The 24,149-nt window shown below is 40.1% G+C and overlaps 1 protein-coding gene across 1 annotated transcript in view; it reads right to left on the reverse strand.

Moving 5' to 3' along the window:
• Positions 1 to 24,149, reverse strand: part of ano1a (anoctamin 1, calcium activated chloride channel a) — a gene marked incomplete at both ends in the record, with an annotated part of 68,571 nt that overhangs the window by 19,963 nt on the left and 24,459 nt on the right. The window contains 10 exons of the mRNA XM_083901030.1: positions 2,351 to 2,362; positions 3,561 to 3,646; positions 5,036 to 5,196; positions 9,301 to 9,435; positions 9,794 to 9,858; positions 10,860 to 10,901; positions 11,905 to 11,960; positions 13,688 to 13,739; positions 19,041 to 19,095; positions 22,664 to 22,815. Of these exons, the coding sequence (XP_083757156.1) occupies positions 2,351 to 2,362; positions 3,561 to 3,646; positions 5,036 to 5,196; positions 9,301 to 9,435; positions 9,794 to 9,858; positions 10,860 to 10,901; positions 11,905 to 11,960; positions 13,688 to 13,739; positions 19,041 to 19,095; positions 22,664 to 22,815 (816 nt within the window). The remainder of the gene's footprint in view (positions 1 to 2,350; positions 2,363 to 3,560; positions 3,647 to 5,035; positions 5,197 to 9,300; positions 9,436 to 9,793; positions 9,859 to 10,859; positions 10,902 to 11,904; positions 11,961 to 13,687; positions 13,740 to 19,040; positions 19,096 to 22,663; positions 22,816 to 24,149) is intronic.

Here is a 24,149-nt window from a genome sequence, read left to right on the forward strand (position 1 = left end):
TATTGTATAAAGCATTTATAAGCTTGGGATGCATAAAAAATTACTATAAATAAATATATTGGGTGTGTGGTGGTAATTTGCCCCGCATGCCACTATGTCTCACTCTAAGGTTTTGTCAGAAGTGGGCAGCCCTGCTATATAACATCGTAAAAGGGAAGGCAAAAATGAAGGACAGTTCTGTCAGATATCATGCATAAAGTTATTCCATCTGATATATCCATCCGTAGTCAACAGCTAATGTTACCATAATTTATTATACATCTTGATCTTTACTGAGAGAACAGAATTGTGTGTCTTAGAGCCACTCATTTATGATAAAACGCTTGTTGCTGACGGAGTTACATGCCAACCGCTCTGGCAACCTTGACTCTGGAAGGGAGGGGTGGAGTGGTACAGTCTTGGATTGCCAATTGAACGTATCTCTTTCTTATGTCTTTTACAGTTGTCTCTTATTGCTATCTTGTTGGTATCTGTTATTCTATATTAAATGTGTGTAGTTTTTTTGACTTCCTGTATGTCTCCTTTTATGATTTTGTGTTGCTGAGCTGAAGGCTAATTTCCAGCTTGATGGAATATTATTATTATTATTATTATTATTATTATCATTAATAATAATAATAATAATAATAAACAATAATTGGTCGCTTCGTAAAAAGAAACAATAGGGATATTATTATAACGGTAAAATAACAGCTTGTTCCATGTAAAAACAAAATTTATATGATATATGGAGAGATAACATCCATGAATGAAAGATCATCATTTACCTTAAACCTAGCAACTGAACCTAACATACTCATAACCATGATGTAGAGTGCCTGATTTACACTGGTTGGAAATAATGATTTTATGGTGAGCAGGAATAGCAGGAAACTCCTCTGCATGGAGTCTGTATGTTCTCCGTGTCTGCGTGGGTTTTCTCCGGGTTCTCCGGCTTCCTCCCACAGTCCAAAAACATGCAATATAGGGATTAGGTGAATTTGTGACTATAAATTGACTACAGGTGTGAGAGTGTGAGTGAATGGTTGTTTGTCTCTATATGTGGCCCTGTGATGGACTGGCGACCTGTCCAGGGTGTACCCCGCCTATCGCCCTATGTCAGCTGAGTAAGCTAAAAGGAATAGAACTGTATCACTAGAAGGCAAAGATCAGCGTTAGATCATGTTTGAATGTATCAAACTTATTTACAGATGGAGAGAACTAAACATTTGAAATGAAAAAAAAGACAAGGAGATAAAAATGAATCCTGAGCAACACAGGCTCAGATCAGCAGGTAGTGGAAGTTTAGATGAGCTGAAGGGACTGATGTTTTGAGTAATTGCTAAGATATTTTGATTGAAACTGAAAAAGCATTGAAGCATGATTTACTCTTCTTTAATCAACATTTAATAATTCTTGTTATAGAAAATTTCCAATTGATGTTTTTTCTTTCTTTTGTCTAGTGACAAGCTCTTTTAGTTACATGATTTCATCTTGACAAGTGTATCCTTCTGTTAGCTTATTTATTTGTGCTCATTTTTTCTTCACTAACTGATGGATTTGAAGTTGCTGGGTTAATTGAAAATATTTTAGACGTCTACTGATAGGACAACATGATCACAAGATAAGGAGGTGGTCAGTGTATCATTGAACCATAGAGCAACAGGGACAATACATTTAGATCACACTGCAAGACAAATGTGATGATATTTGCGTCCACTGATACTTGACATCAAAGTTTCTGTCCGGATCATAGATGTAATTTCTGTTTAAATATTTGAAGTTTTAAATCGTTCCTGCTGGTATTCTTTGTAAGCATACACTGGTCTATGTATCTAAAGCTAAAGCTCTGACGATATGGATTTGTTGTGTGTCTGTAAACAGAACCCAGAGGAGGTACAGAAGTTTTGCTCAATGTCAGTTCTGTTAAATGATTAGCCAGTAACACTAAAATATCCTGCCTACAGGGGTTCTCACAAAACTGTGACATGGACAATAGACTAAAGTAATCAGTGTTTGTTAGAAGACCACTCTCAGCTTGGGGCTTTGCCTGTTGCAACACCCCTGGTCTGCTCATAAGGGAACAATAAAAAGAAAACTAGAGCTATGAGAAGCCAGAAGGACAGCAAACTATACTGTGGTGAGAAGTCATAAGCATAGCAGCATACTATATGGGGATGAGCCTTAGACAGAAAAATGAACCTATGAGAAGAGCAAAGGATGAAGCTGTCATTGAGAACTCAGGTTGGTTGTTAGACACCTTGAGGGAGAAAAGTTCACTGTTACACGGTCACAGTGTCCACAGGGCTCATCTGAATCAGTAAGGAACAAAAAGAATAAAGGTAAAGCAGTAAGTAAGACGGATCCAAACCTTGTGTTCCTCCTGGAAAATACAGCACACAAACAAAGACACAATGAGAAGATGTCCATCAGCAGTTTCTTTCTGTGAATAATACAACTTCTAGATAACAAAATAGAAGAATGACAAACAGACATTGCACTGTTCCATTTCATTATGATTGAATTACAGTCAGTACTGATGTTTGTGTGGGATCATGAGGAGTGATGTGTTCTCATGTACATCCTGACCTGATGTGAGATGTTTCCATGGATTCAAAGGGGGTAAAAGGGGGTATTCCATTAACCAGCTAAGTCTGGCATTGCAACTGACACATTTAGTCTACAATTGTCTCCCTAGCATTGGTAATGGCTTTTTTGCCTATTTTCATGATAATATGTTTAAATTCTTCATATAACTCCATTTGAAGAGTTTGCTCTGCTGATGACGTTACTAATTTCATTGATTTCTGTTCGTCCACTCATTTGGCCTTCTTAAATATCCAGGGTATCCATCATTTCAAATGGAGACAATTTAAAATAATGTATTTATTTCCTCAAAAGATGCTGCATGTGTATGAAAGCTGAACCTAACTGTTTACAGTTTTCCTCACACTATTTGCACCACATATTTTGCGATACCTGTTTTTACCTGAGTTTTACTAACATGATTTGACGACTACAATGCCAGTTTTTCTTTGAGGTCTGGCTGCTATAATTCATCGGTGATTGTGAGTATAGTCCTTGTATCTTGATTGTCGGTTTATTGGTACAACAATAAGGTCGTATTTACTAGTTTATAATGCAGTAATTATATCTACTTTAATTTATAAAAAAGGAACCCAGCGGCTTGGGCAAGACACAGCTAAAGTATCTCCATTCTTCCACTGCATCTGCATGATGATGCTCATTTTTTCACTGGGTAAAATGAGCATCATCATGTCGGAAAAGCAGCAGACCACAGACCAAGATCACAGCACCCTGTTTTTTTATGATGAGCATGTCTTTCTCATCAGCTCTAACAGGTGCCTTTTGAGCCTAAACCTATCCAGAGATTACTCACTTACTTTCAACTACAACTGGAATAAAACGTTTTTTGTTGATATGCACAGCTGTAGACATCTAAAAAAAGGAATTTAATCTAGGTTCAGAAATGTAAACGCACATCTGTACGTTTGCAGAAACGTGCATGTGCAACATGAATATAAAATAATGATGTGTGTTGCTGTTGTCTGTTGTCTCACCTCCTCCTCCTCCCCAAAGCCTGTCAGATCCCAGATGTAGTTGAGTCGCATCTGCCGTCTCTTCCAGTGTTCCATGAAGAGAACAGCTACATAATGAAACAGACACAGCAAACTGAAGAGACACTTAAACACACCTCTTTACCTTTAGAATACCAGTTTGTTGGCACTTGTTACTCTTTCTATAAAAATTAAGACATTATTATTTACAATTTCATAATAGTGGAACAGTTGTTTAACTGTTCTGTGGCTTAGGGTAATAATATTGGTCAGTAGGAGACATTGTTGATTAATATATGTCTAATTTTGGTTTGTGTTACCAAATGGCAGCATGGTTAATTACTCTCCATTTGTGAAAGCAACACATTTCTTTATCTACAGCAGTCTTTCAATTAACACTAAGGGCGCATACATTCATTTAAAGATTTTAAGCTAAAGTTTTGCCATTAACCCAATCATGCCCATTAATGCAGCGTGTTTATGCAGTGCTGTGGTTTTTGTTTTTTATGGTGCCAGATGTGCTGGCACCATTCACATGCTGCCAGCACATCTGCCAAGCGCAATTTAGGGTTAAGTGCATAGCTCAAAGACAAATCAGCATGTATCCCAGAGGTGCAGGGGATCAAACCTCTAACCCACAGCCACCCTTGTCAGATCTACATTCAAATTGAGAGGGCTTTCATGATTTGACTCTGCTGTTGTGACACTCTGACAGATGGCAGTGCAGTTTGGCAGCACACGAGGGGAAGTAGGTCTGTGATATCTGACAAATTACATTTCCACATTCCTATTGTTCCTTTCATGTGCTATAGCCCAGGCTCGGCAAAGCTCTGAAGAGACCAAACTATTATATTAAAGTATGCTACTGCTTGGTTGAATACTTTATTCTGATTGGTCCTAATATATGTAGTTATTTGTGCTTAACAGACGACTGAGAAGTAGGCTGCAAAGTAAGGATTATCTGCCGATTATTCTTGATTAATCTATTAGTTGTCACCAGAAAATATATATTGACATTAAAGCTCACATAGAGTGGTCCTATCGCACATATATGTGACTTACGGAGGTCTACTTACATACATTAACTTGTTTTTATGGTCAAAAACCTCCTAGTTGCTCGAAACGAGCCGATCTAAATCTCTCCTCACCGAAGCTCTCGTCAGCTACACTGTTTCAGACTGAAATGTTCAGCAGTGGCTGAACTGTTTGTTTCGTACCTTCAGGGCTTCATAAACGAGGTAATGGCGCAGATACACACAAAAAAAACAGCGTTAATTGGAACTTCCGGTCAAGGTCCGCTTTAAAGAAGATGAAAAATCAAAGTGCTTGTTTTAACTATTAAGAATAAAAAAAACTCAAAATTATCAAAATAATTAATTTAGTAATCGATTATTTGTTGCAGCCATACTGAAAAGCATTGCTCGGGAAGTACGGCATTTAGTTGTTGCTTGTATGATCAGCTGAGAACGTGACCTCACCCCAGAGGGCCATGAAGATGGAGAAGAAGACAGTGGCAGGGTTGTCGAAAAGGTGGCTGGCACGAGCTGTACCACACGCAGTAACCAGCTTCCAGTAGCTGCAGGCACGGTCACACATCGGGCACATGGTAATGTTGTTCCTGGGGTCACAAATCTCCATACTGACAATACAGAGATGCATGAGGAGATTAATTATTCAGAAAGTTGTATACTGATGGTGCAGATAGTTTAATTTAACATTACATAAGAATCAGAGATTCAATGTGGAAAATTATGGGGACATTCCCAACATCAGTGTTTGCATCCCATTCTCTTTGTAAAATTATTCAGTGTCTCCGGAAAAGGGGTTTTCACTATCAGTCTTAATGCATTTCCATTTTACACCAAATGTGAGAAGGATAAAAAAATATCAAAAAAGTCATGGCAGTTTTGCTTTGGACAAGTTAGAAAACTTGATTCTGGTAAAGATGGACAATGTGCATGTTTGCTTCAGTCGTTCGTTGATATACTGTATACATACAAAGATTCTTCCATTATCCTACTATGGTATCATATGTGAGAGAAGGAAAGGCCGGAATTAAGCAACCATTAGACTTCGTGGTAACTGAAAAATGGAAAATGTGTGTGTGCCACTTAATTGAAGCTGTTTACACTTTACTATAAACACAGACATGCTCTAGCATTAGCCCCGGATGGGAAGTCAGGGGTTGTGTTCATTTATGTTCATATTTTCAGCAACTACAGTTGTGTGAGTGATGTAAAGCAAAAAAGCCCTTGTGCCTGATGTGAAAACACCATTAGACTTAGTTTCAAACTGAAAACAGCCATCTAAGTCAGTGTTTTTCAAACGTTTTTGAGCCAAGGTACATTTTTTTAATTGAAAAAATCACGAGGCACACCACCAAACAAAAATGTTTAAAAAATGATACTCTGTAGCCTATATTAACAATTTACTCATTCTTATCAAAGTGTCTTGAATATCTATATCCATATTATTTGCAGATAATTAATTATTTGTTTTAAAAAAATGTTTTTAGACCAATTAGGTGAAATTGGATAAAATCCCACGGCACACCTGACGATCTCTCACGGCACACTGGTTGAAAAACACTGATCTAAGTAATCATCCAGGTTCATAAAAGACTGGAAAGATATAAGAATGATATATTATTAACAGTCTCACATGAAGAAGAAGATAGGAATCATCTAAAATAATTTATAAAAACATGGAACATGTAAATAAATGCTCTACACGTTGTACAGTCCGTGACTACTGTTTGGGTAATGGAAATACCTCAACTTGCTTCCATTGTAAGTTGTGCTAACTTTACCAGTGATGTTTCATCATGGAAAAAGAAGAAGAATCTTTCACTCTGGGGAAAAATAAAGTGATTTCAATTGAATTGAATTGAATTGAGATTCAGGTTCTTCCCTGGACGCAGACATGGTGGTAGAGCTTTCTTCTCAAGAAATATGTATCATGTATCATGAAGCAGCATTGTGGCACTTCAAGGCAGAAGGTATCTTCACACTTTCTACGCGAAAAGCGGGCTCTGATGAACCTGAATGTCCTGGAGGGACATTCCCGGCTGGTTACACTAAAGATGCATGGGGGAAATGGCAAGTCTCATGCCTGGCTGCACTAGACATAGAGGATGTCGAAGATGTGTACATATTTACATTCATGATAATTGGAATGTTATCCTTGGCATGTGGAATGTACATCCAAATTCGGAAGCAGAGAAAGGCCTCCATGGAACAGCTAGAGACGAGGGTGGACATCGCCACGATTAAGAATGCCGTGATGGGGTTGCACACCGACAACTCCGCAATTCGAGACTGCGTGGTGCAGATGGGAGTGGATGCAGCCAAACGAGATGAGCTGGTGAAACTAAGCGTGGTGAGAGCTATGCGAAAGAGGGATGAATAAATCGGCGGAACCGAGGCAACAACTTGAGACTGTGATCGCTGGTGATGGTTCGACAGGGACACATGTACGGCCGTGCATGTAGTCTGTTGACTGACTTGAGATGAACTGCAGCCTTATGCTATTGTTGCTGCGACGTCCAAAATGTCGAAAGTTAACATGAAAAAAAAAAAAAAAAAAAGAAGTAATAAAATTGTATGGGTAATGGGGGCGGGACTAGATAAGCTTTGCTTCTCCCGCTGTCCCTTTCGGTCATGTGTATGAATGTAAATGCTGATGTATGCAGATGTTGATTACTTGTCATGCCCGAAATAAACGATTCATTCATTCATTCATTCATTCATACATGTGCTCAATATGTGTAATATGAAGCCTTTCTCCAGAAATACATGATGAGGCCAAGTCTCAAATTTGTGGTCTGAAAAGACAAATAGGTGACTTACAGTCCCAGCTTTCATAAATCCCAGCTTTCATGAATCACACTAAAAACAACAACAACAACAAGACACTTAAAGATCCCATGACATGCTGCTTTTTGGGTGATTTTATGTTGGCCTTAGGGGCCCCCTACTACTATACCTGAAGTCTCTTCCTTCAAATTCAGCCTTGGTGCAGAATTACAGCCACTACGAGCCAGTCCCTAAATGAGCTTTCCTAAAACTAGTAGTTTTTGCCTGTAGCTTTAAATATGCAAGTGCGGAGAGACCTGTAACGCCTCCCAGAAAGGAACGGAATCAAAAGTCTTCGGTTGGGGGCTCTGCTTGTGCCGTCTGCCTCAGCTTCCCGACGCCTTGGCTGTCCCACATGCACAGTGTGAAGCAGATGGCAGAGAGAATTCTTCCCGTCCCTGAATTCTCAGTGCGCTCTGAACAAGTCTTTTCCTCCACCAGGAATACAGTGAATAAAAAGAGACTGGCACTGGCCTCTTCACATGTGGACATTATTTTATTTAAACAACAGACGGGCGAGCGAACGAGAAGTCTACGGTCTTAAAAGTGTTACGGTATAGGTGATGTGTATGTTTTAGGCATGTTAAAACTGAAATAAAAAATACCTATATACAAGTAGTTATGTCTCCTTGTATTAGTTTGTCCAACTGTTATAATATAATATATTATGTAACATAATGCACATATATATATATATATATATATATATATATATATATATATATATATATGTATATATGTATATATGTTTATATATATATATATATAATAGATGGTTCGAACCTATGTTTTTTATTTTTAGAGGGAATATTCGAATGTCATCTTGGAGCAATTTTGACAGCTCAAGCGCTCTCACAGTCGTAGATCATTTTCACGCGGGTGGGTGGTGAGCCAAATTACCTGGGCAGGCACAGCAGAGAAAGGGGAGGTAACCTTATCCCTTATGGCGAGCACAAAAAGCACACCCCTAGAAACCGGGGTTTCTGTGACGCAAAACGAAGACTGTTAAGAGAGAAACAGATTGAGTGGGAAAAGAAAAATGGCTCCTAAACTCTTGAACAGTTGGTGAGCCACTATTGAGGGACAAATAGGCTGAAATACAGACAAGGTTTCCCAAGAAGAAGCATCATGCCTCATTTGCATGCTCACACTCAAAGCAACAGGCTTAAACCTCACCAAAAGAGATCATTGCTTAGCAGTTAAAGACTGAAATTGCTTATCAGACACAGGTTAACAACAGTCACAAACTCTTTCTATCAGCAGAATCCCACTTACCCATCAAGCCTCTGAATTACTTACTTGAGTCCCGTATCTGGGATATATTAAAATTAACATCACCTTTAAAGGTGCACACTTTTACCTTGGTTGTGCCAGATGTGCATTCAACCCTCAGTTATAATAAGCACCACTACTCTAGATACTGTATGGGCTATTCAAATACTGCACCTTTGATGTTTAGTTTTGTGTCCACCGTCACTCAGAAGAAGAGAGGAAGTCACGGAATTTGCCTTATTTCTAAGGTAATAGGACAGAATACAACTGCTAGATGGTGTATTATACTGAAGAGGCAAGTCGGTACACAAACATCTTATCAGCTTGTACTGCAGCAAGAGCTGAAATCCTTCTTCCTAAAGAGTTTGCATGGGAACGTTAACCAAATGGGTGTGGAACACAACCTAGACCATGTCAGAACATGGTCCTATTGGCCCAAAATGTCCACCAATGTGGAGAACAAAGTCAAAACCTGCATACAATGTAAAAGCTTACCTGAGAAAGACTCAAGTAACCATAACAGACCATTTTACAAAGTATGAGGCAGTGATTCCTGAAGTACCCCTTGAAAAACATGTTAGAATTAAACCTTGTTAGATGTGTGTATATGTGTGTACCTTGGTATGTTATCATCGACAGTGGCACAGCCGTAGAGGAATACAATGACTCCAACAATGGCTGCAGGAATCAGCATCTGTGTGTAAACGCCTAACCAGGCAAAATACAGTCCAACCTTCTCCCCAAAATATTTCCTGTGGATGGAAACATAAGAAGTGAGAGGTGATCTGGTTACAGCAACATGACACATTTCATGCCACAGAAGTATTCTTCCCTGTGTGAACGAACCAAACAGTAATTATGTGACACTAATGTGTGTCTTCTTGCTCATTGTATGTAGCCTGTTCCATCAGTGCTACGCTCCCTGACTCTGAGTATGTTCGACAGGAAACATACATTCAGTTCCTATGTTGAGGCTCACTTTCAGCACATGATAACTTTGTCAGTATTAGATCCTCACTCTGCTTGTGAATATCCTCATCAGTCATTTTGCTGCTGTCGTGAATGTGTCTATAATTAAGATGATGCAAAGAGCACTGCTTTTGATCTGACCTGATGAGTCCAATGGGCTGGTACTTGTAGAAGACACTGTAGCTGGCCCACTGCTCATACAAAAGCTGCAAAGAAAGTGAAGAGTCAAAAACTGATACAAAGAAATCCACTGTAACTGTTGTCTTTAATACACAAACGTAAATTCTTAAAATCAGTTGCCAGATTGGTACAGAAAGTACACATTGCCTTTTCCAGAGAATTTTAGACTTCAGTGCAGGTCTGTTGGTGTTTCTAACTGTCTATGCATTCAGCTGGCTATAATCATTATCCAGGGAATGATGAAGTGTTTGCTCACTCTAGACTGTGTAATTGAGGAAATGATAATTTGTCTTCATATTAATTACAGACCTTTCATTTATAATAAAATGACAAAGAAATTTAAAGGAGTTCTGATCAATGTTATTTACAAGCAAATCAGTGCATTATGATACAATTATTATTATCATCATCATCAAGCCACTGCCAATGTACAAACTGGGGGTAAAATAATAAATCACTGTAAAATAATATCAAATGCAGTCACACAGGCCATTCGTAGGCAGAGCTGTGAGGTGACAAATGAAGGCTTTTAATCAGTGGTCAGGCCCAAAGAAGCATTCAGAGACACAGCACGGCTGTGGGGGAAAACATCACACACTTAACCTCCTATTTCACTTTTCCTCTTATATTGTACAACAAGTAAACACACGCATGCACACACACTCAAAGAGCAGCCTACAGTATAATTATATGGAGTGTTTCCAAGGAGCTCTTTGTCTTTTGTAGCAGACTTACCTTCTCTTGCTCTGATTTTATGGAGACAAAGGCTCAAACATATCATGAGTGGTAAAGCTAAGAAGGGAATGTTTCAGTCATTTAAAGATAATGTACTAAATCTGCATCAGGTGGGAAAATAAATGATCTACATTAATGATTCAACACGGGGAAACCTGAACTGAATGTCAGGGTGGAGTATTCCAGTTCCAGCTAGTATTCTCCGAGAGCTGACAATGACTGATGAATCAGTGTTTGTTAGAGGGCTGGCATTGTGGGTGTGGTGACACGTGCCTCAATTTACTACACTTACCTTCCTGTCATTAGGCTGAGCATTCACTCCCTCGATGTCTCCCTATAACACACACATCCACACACATGACTGACCTCCACACACAGATGTTATATTTCATTTCAGTAAATATACTGTGGTCACCAAGCATTAATAATGCATTTAATTTAAAAACCTGAAAGTCATCTGCACATAGTAATATTTGTAGCAAGTACATGCACCTGACTTCAATATTAGAAAGTAAACCAATATCTTGGAATCAATATTACACAGACTTTCTCTAAATTATACCTCTAATCTCTATATCTCTAAACTTCACACCCCTCAGTGATAAACTAAAACAATGACTTACAGAATTGGAGGTCCATTAATCTCTCACCGGCTTGAAAGATCAACTGTATTTTAATGAATTGTAGCAGATGTCATGTTGCTTCGGCTACATTAACACACATGTTCTGGTCATGTCCCTCCCTCTCGGATTATTTTTATTAGTAGTCTTCAGATTTCTCTCACAGGCACTATCCTTAAATGTGCAACCTAACGCTTACCCCGCCATCTTCGGAATAGTGTCAACTGACCTGAAGAAGGTTTTGTTGCAATGGAAATCCCCCAAACCACACAGCACTTCCTTATGGATGAGTGACCTCAGTCACTTACGACTGAAACGCCCCCGATAACTCATTAATGCACGAGTACTGGATACTAAGGGATAATACATGATGTGCCACAGCCAACACAGCCTCCACATTTATTGTTGAGCTTTACTTTCAAATTTCCTACTTCCTTTTCTTTTTTCCTTTGTTTAATTATTCATACCTGCTGAATCACATTTTTTTTTTTATCAATATCGTAACTTTTATGAATTTTATCCCAATCTCCTTAGATTGGGATGCACAACTTGGGATTTTGTAAGGTAGGGGGGTGAGATGGAGGTGTGCGGGGATTTGTTTATGTTCAATGAAAAATCAAATCATCATCTTTTTTAAAAATATTGTGAAAAAAAGAAAAAGAAAGTAAACTGATCTCAGTTCTGCAGGGAAGAGGGATGTCATGTGGATGTACTTACATCATGCAAAGGATAAGCAGATGTGTAGATGCCATTGGCCAGTAGACTGGTAATCCCTGTAAGAAGGCATATTCAGAGGGTTTATAATCCAGGCAGGCGCACACACACACACACACACACACACACACACACACACACACACACACACACACACACACACACACACTGGTTTCCATGACCTCAGAAGACATTACATTGACTTACATTCATTTCCTGAAGACTTAACTATAACCATAAACTAACCATTATTCCATACAGCATGTCTTCACATTAAAATATAATACTTCACATTATGAGGATTAGCTATTTATCCCCATAAGGAAGACAAGTCCCTGTAATGTCACTGTGTTAACAGCCCACAACATGAGTAACGCCTGGAACACACAGAGTCACGTAAAAATTCAAAAGCAGAGCTCTACAGGAAATGTATCCAGAGGGTTAAAGGTTCGATAATGAGATTCCCACGTCTCTAGGATGTCTTTTTTTTCTCAATAAAGCAGGTACATGTACTGAAGTATATAAATACAACCAAAGCATGAATTCACAGAGACTGCATGCTGTCTGTAGTCATCCATTCATGACTTCTCTGTCATTTCGTAACACCACCGTCAGCCATGCCTCTTGCATGTCCCATAGAGCACCGCACCGCACCTTCTGCCTTGAAGACATTTTTTTCGTGGTGGCCACTCTGGGTACCGCAACAAAAGTACTCATGGAGTTATCTTTATATGTGGCCCTGCGATGGAGTGGCGAACTGTCCAGAGTGTACCCTGCCTATCGACCTATGTCAGCTGAGATAGGCACAGCAGGATAAAGCAGTAGATAATGGATGGATGGATAAAGTGAAACAATAATAACTAGGACCGCTTGTAGGACTCGCTTTCATGAAAGGCTTATGCCAGACTTCCATAGGGCTGATGACTTTCTCAATGGTGAAGGATTCTATGAACCTGGGGCCCAGCTTGTTGGTCAAACCTTTTGGCCCACCTGGTGGAGTTCCAAATCCATCGAACCACATGTCCGTAAAAGCCATGACACTGCTGTTCCTGTAGTCATGGAAAAAGTGGACATTTCCCTGCAATTCATTCAGTTATTACGCAGGAACTGGGCATTACCAAGGATCAGAGATGGCAGGGGGAGGCGAGTAGGTGGTTTCTTCCTTATGTTCAAGGCCTGAAAGACTGCTCAGGCATTGGTGAGGCTTGGCATAAACAAATATTCATAATGTCTGGTAGGAGTCTTGAAGACAGTGTTCCACTCATCCACCGCTCTGAAAGTATCCACTTTGAATTTTGTTGGCTCTCTTATGGCGTTCTGCTTGTTTAAATGCTGTGTGCCGTAAAGCGGAATGTATGCACATGCATGTGATGCGTCTGGGGATAGAGGCTGAAGAAACAGCCAAAGTATAAACAATGGTGACGTTGCGGAAACGATAGAGGGATCATTGATCACATCTCCAGTCCATAAAACAGTCTAATTGTTATAATGCATTTTTGTTAAGGTTGAAAAAATGCCCTGTATTAATTTAAAGTGTATGCACAGCATTTTTAAATTATTCATAGTTTTTAAAATAGTCAACAAATGTCAGTCCATTTCAAGCAAATCAAGTTGTATTTTGAAGACAGGCCGATCGATGGAAAGATGAGAGGAGATATCTAGAACTTAAACAGAGAAGATCTCACACTGCCCTCTTCTTTGCAAGTAATTAGGTTAGAGTCTAGATTAACTGCATATTTAGTTATCCTGTGTGTATGTTAGAGATACTGTATATATAGTGCCTTACCCATGGAGTATTTGGCTCTGGTGCATCTCGTCCTCTTCAGTACCTCATAGACCTAAAGTAACAAACACAATGTTATAGTTAACTAAGCAGTTTCAGTCCTAATATATGATTATATACAGTATACTTGACAAATAGAGGTGGATAATGGAATTTGTATACATGTGAAATCACACAGCTGTTAAGAGGAAAATTAAGGAAGTTTGTGAGAGACTGCTGATAAATTCAGGATAAAACACAACACTCTTCACAGAGCTGGGAACTGTTGTGATTCATCTCATAATGTGATGTCAATGATGTCACTTCAATGTGCTGTGTCAGTGTTTAGCTGCTTTCACACATACATGCAGACTTTTCTAGACTTCACCTAGAGCAGCTGCACACAAGGGATAGTGCAAGACGAAAGCATTTGTTCTGCTGTGACAACCCTTAAAGGGAGAAAAAAGACTCAGAGGAGCTGGATGAGTGAATTAGTGCACTGCATATTAAACATTATTTAGCCCCCCTAAAATATATACAGTAGAGTGAGTCAGTGAGTGAGTGCCCGAGAGACCGAGTGGGAGTGTTGATGTTTCTATCATGTCATCCAGGCACCACTACAGCTGGCAGAATGTAAAGTAGGCAATATATTTTTGGCAGATTCAGTGTGAACCACAACAGGATGGACACAACAGGTATTGACCAAAAGCCTATGGATATGGGACAATGAGCACAATCTGTGGATGTAAAGTTTACAAAGACCAACGGCCCAAAGAGCCACTATGCCAGGATGAAGTGCATGACAGGAAAGCCAGTTGTGCAACAGACAGTTTTACCATCTAGTGAGACAAAGCAGGACCCCAGCCCCGGAGTCACCCTATAGTGCCCAGACCCTACACTCACCACAAAGTCAGAATATCACCAGATTAAATGGCCTGCTGCCAATAAGGAGAGGATGTGGCACTAGTGGAGAGATTCAGTGTAAAGGAACAGCATACAACCAGCAAGTCAGGGTGTCCAAACCAATGACAGATCAGCCAGCTGTCACAGGAACTCAGTGTGCTTAGATGGCAGTTCAAGCAGGCAAGGGAAGAGGACAAGGCTGGACTGGCAGAGTCATGAGGATAAAGCTAACATACCTTTGGAGAGCTGTGTGGCACAGAAGAAGGGGCAAACAGAGAGCCAGGAGAATCCTTGGGCAGAGGCAGCGATTGACAAGTACCAGAGTGCAGCACTTTGATAACTCCAAACAAACCCACTGTGGCATTCAACCTCAAGGAACTGAATGAGGTTGAAGAGGTAATCGGAGCAGCTAGGACCAACTCAACACCAAGTGATGTGCACTATGTTGTGCCCCAGACTCTTGAGGCAACTGGGAAGATCACTAGTCATGTGGAGGAGGGAAACGTGGCAAAACAGTGGAACCATCCAGGGACGACTAACTTTCCAACCAGGTTTATTGCAACATCCCAGAAGCATACAAGGCCTCTGATCTGCAGAACCAAACCCACCACCAGAACCATTCAGGTTTCCACTGGAGGATGCTTCCTCAGCCCTACAGGACTGCTTTGAGCACACACACTGGGAAGTGTTCAAAGAGGGCGCTGATCTTGAGGAATACACGAGGGCCCGGAAGATTCAAACCATGAAGTCTACCATCTTATCATCATAACATAACATCAAATCATACCATCATGAAATCTTAACATGACATTGTACATCATCAGACTGGCCACTGATGGTCTATGATGTCACATTGACCATCAGTGACAGCTATGAGAGGAAGATCTCCATGCAGATAGTTGGGTCGTCTCCAAAGCCTAAGCAGCCTTGTATTGCAACCAGAAGAGTCATGGTTTCCAGGTCAAGAGAGATTATGCTGTACAGAGACTCCAGTGACACTAAAGTCTCCTTGGCTGGCATAGAAGTGAGGATGGGTAAGAAGTGGAGGGCTCAGGAGGCTGTTGACCATGCAGAAGTGCTGTAGTTGCATCAGGCTAGGCAGGACTGGGCAGCATCCCAAGACCTCAGTACAATAAGTCCCAGGGTAAGGAAAGACACCACCTGGTCCAAGATGAAATCCCAGTCGAGTTGGAGGAAAACCTGCACCAGCAGAATGGTCACCATGAAACAGCAGGAGGCATGGATTTGATGGGAGCAGGCAAGAGACTGGAACATCCCTTTTACAGACCTATGGAAAACTGAGCCAAACCAAATTACATTTCTGATCCTGTTAACTTATGATGTCGTGGGGATCATGTGGGGCTTAGCAGAAACCCCCGCATGTCCCCTGTGTCAGAAAAGAGGATCTCTGTAGCACATTTTGAGCTGTTGCTCAAAAACTCTGGGAGAGGGACACTATTGGTGGCGTCACGACCAGGTGATGAAAGTAATCACAGAGGCCATCAGCACAGGGATCACTGTGAGTAGGCAGCAACTAACAGTGAAGCACTATCACTATCACTTTTATCAAAGCTGGAAAAAAGACAAAAAAGAGCACTGAACCAACTGGGGGTCTTCTGGCAACAGCCTGAGACTGGCAGTTGACCTGGGGAGACAGCTCAAATTCCAGACACCATAGCAGTGACCACACTAAGGCCCGACATGGTTCTCATGTCAGAAACATCAAGGCAGGTAGTCCTGCTAGAATTGACTGTCTGGATAGGAGAGGTGTTACCCTACACCCGTCCACTCCGCTCTGCATCGACAAACCGGCTTGCTGCCCCCTCACTGAGAGGATCCCAGTACATCAACATCCGGATATCAGAAAGCCTCCACATCTTCCGCCGCCGACTAAAAACACATCTCTTTCGACTCTACCTCGACTAAGACAACAATGAAAAAAAAATGCACGTACTTGTACATTGCACTTATGTCTAGCTTTGGATAAAAGCGTCTGCTAAATGACTGGGTGAGGGTGTGTGATGTTGAAAGACCCAGAAAACCCAATGACCCAAGATAACATCACTGATGTGGCTTGGATGCACTGTAGGGTGTGAAAAGTAAATAATGCTATGTTGTGAAAACAAGCTTTTTCCAACTGAGGTTCCTTACCAAGATGAAGGCCCATCTCCCTGTGCAATATTGTGCATGCACATAAATCCTCATTAAAAATGCATTGGAGGGTATGTTTTTCTAAAAAAAAATTTTAACATGAGAGTCAATAGGAGAATTTTCGGGCGATTCCCCACGTCAGTCAAATCGCCCCAAAAGAGGCGGAACCATAAAACGTGACTTGAATCGGACGATTCTGATTGGACAATGACAGATAATATGTCTAGAACACTGATAATAACTACCTTTGCTGGCAGAGATGTTGAAAGGAATATTAGTACTAAGGATCTTTGGAATTGCTGAGGAAATAAAATTCTCTTTCTCCTCCTAGTTGGGAGGGCGTCGCCCAAATCGTCCCGTTACACCGGCCGGGCCTGGTATAGTAGTATAGTATAGTATAGTATAGTGAGTATACCAGAGTCCGCGCAATGTGCAACATGCGTGGCATGTGCACAGAAGTATACCAAGGCCTTTAATGTAGACAGTGGCATGACTGCCTTTTACGACACAAGAAAAAAACATGTTAGATAGCCTCGTTTGACTATCTGTCACTTTGTAATAAGGATATTGACAATTAAAGGTACAGTAAATATGCCTATAGTGGCTAATAATTCCATAATAATCTATCAGCATGTAATGTAAATAAATTGATCTGAGAGAAAACAACACCTTCTCTGGGCTTTGTTTACAGTCACACATATCTGTATCTTCTCAAGAGGCACTGAAAAATCAAATCACAGAGCAGAGAGAGAGAGAGGGAGATCAATACTCATTCTATGCATATTTTTGCATATTCTACAAAACAACCTAACAAAAGGAAAGATTCAAGAAGAGAGTCAGACAAAAAATAAACAGAAAATAAACAAATCCAGAAGAGACAGTTCCAGAGATGGAAAGATTGCTACTGTATAACAAGTACATCTGCCCATGCCCATCTAGTAAGAACAGCAGTAATTTAACTTTAAAAAGCTTTAACCATTAATCAATTATTTCCTGAATTGAAAATAGTTGATTCATTAATTAACATCTGTTTCCTTTAATCTGTGCAATTTTGCTGGTCCTCGTGTAATGTGTGGGTATCATTTATACAAGAAAAGGGTGCACATCAACCAAAGGTCGATTCATGTAATTAGCAGAAGAATACATTGAACTTCGATGAGCTGCACCTTCTACGGATCACAGTATCACAACTCAGTCAGAGGACAGTGTGAAGCTACAGTCATGAAGCTACTGCATGTATGTTTTCAAATGGATCAAACAGTGTTGAAACAAAAGTAAAACATTTTGTCTGAGAAAAACTCTCTCCTGTGTGAGTGTGTGTCCTCTGTGTCATCAGAGGGAGTGTTTCTCTGCTGTTTGACTTGAAAGGGTGATAAAAGCAGCAAGCGACAGCCTCATAATATTTTATTTGGCTCACATAACTGATGTACTGCTACTGTGAAACGCTTAAAAAAAAGAACCTTTGCACCTCTATTTTGTAAACAATAGGAGAGAGACACATTTCGGCATCAAGCCCTTATAAGGGAGTCTTGACTCTTGACTCATCTTCATCAGGCAGTCTTGACTTGAAGTCTCGACGCCGAAACAAGTCAGGTAGAAGTGTTTGTTATAAACAGTTCAACATGATCATGCAACTTCAGTAAAGGCATTTTAATAGAAACAATCAGAAAATTCATGTCAAAGCACAGCAGTAGTTGTTGATCCTCTGCTGTTTTTCCCTGTGTCCCCATTAGCAGCCATGCTCAGAGTGCAGTCAGCTATATCCTGACAAGATACCTCAATTACAATCCAATAATAAATGAATAACTGTCCCTTTAAGGCACATGTGTCAAACTCAAGGCCCGGGGGCCAGATGTGGCCCGCCACGTAATTTTATGTGGCCCGCAAGTGATTAATTGGTCTTAAAAATCTGTGTTAAAATAGGTCTATGCTGCTTTAAGGCGTGCTTTGACCATAAACCACATTTCCCACAATTCAGGGCGATTGTGTTACCCGCAAACTGACGGCATCACCATCACGGACCAGGTTACATCTATAATGCATCATATTTGTAACTTGAATAAGTAATAAATACAGAACGTTATTTAGCAATATGTTACGGAGTAGATACCTTTATTTTACCTTTATATTTGGTTACATTTAGTTACATTTATTCTGTCTTACATCTGGCCCTTTGAGGGTAACCATGATGCTGATGTGGCCCTCACTTAGAAGCAAGAAAAGATTACAGAAAGAGCACAGTTTGTGCTTCTTTTTTAAGATCCAATGTGACTTGCTGAAGCAACTACTTTCCAACCACTCATTGACTAAAACCAATACTTACTATTGAGCTCCTGGTCTTGCTGTCAAAGAACTTGTTCCTGTCAGACAGATCAAATCTGGCAACAAAAAGGAAAAATGATTGACGTTAAGTTGCAGCTATAAAACCAACAAGCAAACAAATCATTCAGCTTTCAGAAGCTGCCTAACTTTTGTGTTTTAAAAAACATCTGCGACTATGTCCACAATGTTTTTCAAATATTGAAACAAACAATAAATTGACCAAAAGTCAATAATTGTAAATATAATCTTAGGCCCCTGACTCACTTAGCTACAGCCCTGCATCAAACGCTCAGTGCGCTGTTCACAGTCTGGCTCACAAACAGCGAGTCTGCTGCGGTGACTCTGCATCCGGGCACAGAGAGGAGCGACTGTGCTGCTCCTCGACTCAAGGTGAAGTTTAAACAAAACAGTTTAACTTAAAGTTACATTTATAATGAATGTAATACATATTATTGTTATTATTCAGCGTCAGCGATAACAGCGCGGCCATTAATTAACTGTGAAATCGCTCGCTGGTGATTTGTAAGAGCGTTTTGCTCTATGATTAGTTTTGATTTTAGTAAACACAACAACAACAACTTCATACAATAATAAAACAGTCATGTTTTAATCCATAATGTTTCGCGGGATTACTTTACAACACACTACGCAGCAGTGTGTTGTAGCAGTAGACCTGCTATAAAACCACTTACTGTCGCCTATCACAGCAATGAGTTAAACCAGGTGACATCCTTTACTTTTCTAACTGGGAAAATAACAAATACAATAGCATTAAGTGGTCTAAACATAACTGTTCTGTGTAATAAATATCTTATGATTTTAGATTTGTTATACATATTAGCTACATGGCCCTAATAACCAGAGATTCTCACAATGAAAAGGAGAGTTTTAGTAAGAAAAGTGCACAGCAGAAGAAGAGAAGGAGGGAAATGAAGGAGAGGGTATTGAACTGGAGAGACCAGGAGGCTCAAAGCAGAAGAAGACCACAGAAGGAGATGAAGAAATAAGTGAAGGAGAAGAGGATGTGAGGGATGAAGAGGAGGAGGCTGCTGTAGATTCACAAAGTGAGACAGAGGCAGGGAGTGACAGGGAGGAAGAGGCTCCTCAGCCTTTTAAGTTTGTTTAACATTTTTGATTATTGCACTTTTTATTTTAGATTTTAATTTTGTTATTAATACTTTTACTTTTTAAGAGATGCACTGGGCTTGTTCCTGTTGTTCATGATAAAACAGTCATTTGTTTTAAAGTATTTTTATGTTTGTTGGCCATTTACATTTGGGGATTCTTGTGTACTGTCCTCCCATGCCACCCTGCCAAGACCTCTTGCCCCCGCTTTGCCACCCCGTGTAGAATTTTCTAGATCCGCCACTGACGCTTAAACTACGACTCAGTTGTTGACTTCACGGCACCAAGTAATTGTCAAGTTGAATCAAAACATCCTGGTATGGGAGGGGGCTCCATGTTTATGATGACATTGAATATAAGGAATATAATATTCCGTTTACAAACTTCCATTTAAATCTCCCATAGAGTGGTCCTGTTTCACATATATGTTAGTTATGGAGGTCTACTCACATACATTAACTTGTTTTTATGGTCAAAAACCTCCTAGTTGCTGTAAAGGAGCCGATAGAAATCCCTCTTTTCTAATGCTGTTCCTCAGCCGCGATATTTCAGACTGAACTCTACACCCAGATGTTGTGATTGGCCAGCCAGCGTTGAGCCTTCCCAACTGTCTTGTACCCGGAAGTATAACCCCCCCCCCCCCTTAGTAATACCACCCTCTGGAACGGAACACTGCTCCTCATTATCAAAACATTGTTTTAACAGTGTTTAAAAATAGCTTCTTCACGACTCCCTGCCGCAGTCCCTTTTATGACTTTGATCTGGAGTCAGACCCAGAGTCAGAAGACACTGTCGCTCGTGAAACACCTCCACAACGGAAGTTATTCTTCTTCTGCGGTTCAATGTACGCAACCGGATGTGCCCAGACTAGTGCCCGGAGCAGGACGATCTGCTCTTCAGGAGAACCGCTGTTTACGTAACCGGACCGGGTTTATTCAGAGATCTCGCTGAGCCTGAGATTACAATAAAACACAGCATTCTCAGCAATGGCTGAACTGTTTGTTTAGAACCTTCAGGGCTTCTTAAATAAGGGAATGACGCAGATACTCACTAAAAACAGCGTTAATTGGAACTTCCGGTCTGGTTATTATAATAATAATAGCCATAACTAATCAAAGCCATTCAAACCTGTTTGTGTCAAATTGTGTTCATGTTATTAGGCCAAATCACAAGAGTATGTTAACTTTTGATCAGGGTAAATTTGGATAGTTTGTGTTGTAATTATTATTTTAACAAAGTAAACACAAATATACAAATACAAAGTATTGTCGTTTGACAATAAATGGCTTCCGCCAACCACTAACCATGAGTGAAAGAAAAGTTTTTGTGTTATCATTGATATACTCTGAAAAATGGCCAAGAAATCGTAAATTCTGCCAGGGTATGTAAACTTATGAGCACAACTGTATCTCCACCACATAGATCACATCTGCCTCTTCTCTCAAACCATCCAACTTTGAGCACATTCTGACATCTATATTAACGTATAACTGGATGTCTTCACATCTTGCTGTACACAGAGTTTCCCCCAGTGCATTATAAGCCTGGCAGGCCGCCAGGCTTTACTTGCCCCTCGACAGGCTTAGCGTTGCTTGTTAATATATTTTAAATAGATTTTTTTTATACACCACAGATTTTTCTAAACCGGGGAACAGGGGTGCAGCGCCCAGGTGCCGATTGAGACCCATTTCACACAATCAAACGTGTTATTATTGTCAATAAAGATGTTATTTATAATTCAGCGGCCGAAACACAGCAAGTACACTGTGGAACAGCACCTATTACATGTTGGAAAGTCTCTGCGCAAAAGCGAAACTTGCTTGGATGCATACGGCGCAGATTATGAACTCCCTGCGACATTCACGTCACTCCAGAGAACATTCTCTCTCTTTGAGCAGTTAACTAAAGACAGCTCATCTGATGCATGTCACACATCGGCAGATATGTTAGTTGAGTATTGTTTTGGGATTCACGTTTTTGTTTATTCAAGTGGATGTTTAGGTTAGGCATTTGTCCTTTGATGTGCTCCCCAGGGGACACTGGGGGTCGAATGGCTAACCAAGGGCATAGGATGATGTAGGAGGAGGAGCAGGTAACCTTTATTAGTGTGGTTTTGCTCAGGAGAAGTTAGAGCTTTTTGGGAATTTGGCCGATGCTCTCCCAGGTGATCTGCAGCGCTTGGAATTGACACTTGACTTGTAACAGAATAAAGATCTCTTTGTTTGGTGAAATGTCTTGTGTCACGGAGTCTCATTCTACATCATCATCTCATCACCTGGTGTTCTGAAGAAGGAAGCCTGACTAAACGACACAATAACACATAAATACCAAGGCCCTACCACCAGGTATGAGTAGGTTTTCTGGGGGAAATCCCATGTACATCATATCTACCTATGGGGACCAATAAATTGAACTGACCTGACCTGATCATCAACATCACCATATCTGAGATATATAGTGTCTATTCAAGTAAAGGTCAGTGCAGTTTTTTTTACTCACAGATGCTGCTTTTCTCTGGAGAAAGGATGAGAGAGGGATTTGGCAGTCTCTGTTTTGTTGTTGTCAACCTTTGGATGAAGTGGAGCTGTAACTTTGTGAATGAAGAGCCGGATCTTCTCTACCACATTACTGCCTTGTTCTACTTCATAGACCTACAGAGGAGAAAAAAAAATGTTTTTAAAGATCTAAAATCAGCATTTCTTGTCTTCAAACATTGTTAGAAAATAGTGGGTGAGAACATGTAAAAAAATGACATGTGTAAAATAATTATGGAGTTAAATCTGAACATTTTTAGGTAAAAATATGTGACCTGCCACGGCAAAACTAGCAACAAGTCGGCCCAGCGCAAACCAAATAAACAAAGTTTTAAATTATGCAAGTTGAAATTTCGAAGAAGCCACTACATGCTTCATGTCATAGTATTGTGGATCTTAAAACCATAAACTTTGTATTTGAATTAGGGTTGTTTGATCTTCAAGAAGTTGTGTGTGTTCACCGTTGAATGAACAGGACATGAGAATAACTGGACACCTTGAGGCGAACAGACTTCTTTCAAAGTCAAAGTCAGTAAAAGTTTTTCGAGCAGAGTTAGGGTGAATTCCAATTCCTTGCTTAACCCTCAATCTTAACCCTCAATCTCAAAAATGCGCACTCCCTCTAGTGCAAGTGCTGTCCCGATTCTCAGAAAAATTAAGTTGAGGGTCAAGTTTAAGGGCTGTATCACCCTCAATATTGAGATTTTCCAACACCACCCTTGGGAGCAAGGGCTACCCAGAATGCATTGCGTGTTTTCACATAAGAAAGATGGTGTCGAAAGCAGCGAAGCGAGTGCGATACAAATTAAGTATTTTCTTTGTTAATAGAGATATAATAATTATGAAAACCATTGTATTATCTTAGTTTAGGCCCATATTATGGATTACTGACGTCATTGTTGCGAAAAATTTATTTTTATTTTTGTCAATAGCTGGCCGGTGCACACACGCGATCGTTTGCTATCGTAAACCCTTCAATAAGCTGTGGTGTGTGGTAACTGTCAGCTGAATATGTCCGTGGTTGTGGTATTTGTATGAGTATCATCTTATAACTAACTGATAACCTAATAACTTGACTGAAATAAAATAATAAATAAATAACCGTGACGTAAATGTTTTCTTCTTCTTCTTTTTTGGAGTTGACAGACTGGACGCAGCTTTCACGTTATTCTGACCCCTACAGTCTGAAGAAGTAACTGCATTTAAGGTGTGTCCCATTTCTAAGTGACAAAATAACCCTCAACACTTGGTTTTGAGGGCCAGTTAAGATTAAGGGTTGAGCTTGAGGGTTAAGATTGAGGGTTAAGATAGGAATTGGAATTGGCCCTTAGTTTCAGGTGACACTTATTTATGAGTAATTGTGTGGAATGAGGAGAGTTACAAAGATTAGAATGATTCACATGCATTTAAGTCAGACAGCGGTAGGACCACAATACGAGGATCGAGTTTAG

Source organism: Microchirus variegatus (assembly GCF_963457635.1).
Source record: "Microchirus variegatus genome assembly, chromosome: 14".
Classification (NCBI taxonomy): Eukaryota; Metazoa; Chordata; class Actinopteri; order Pleuronectiformes; family Soleidae; genus Microchirus; species Microchirus variegatus.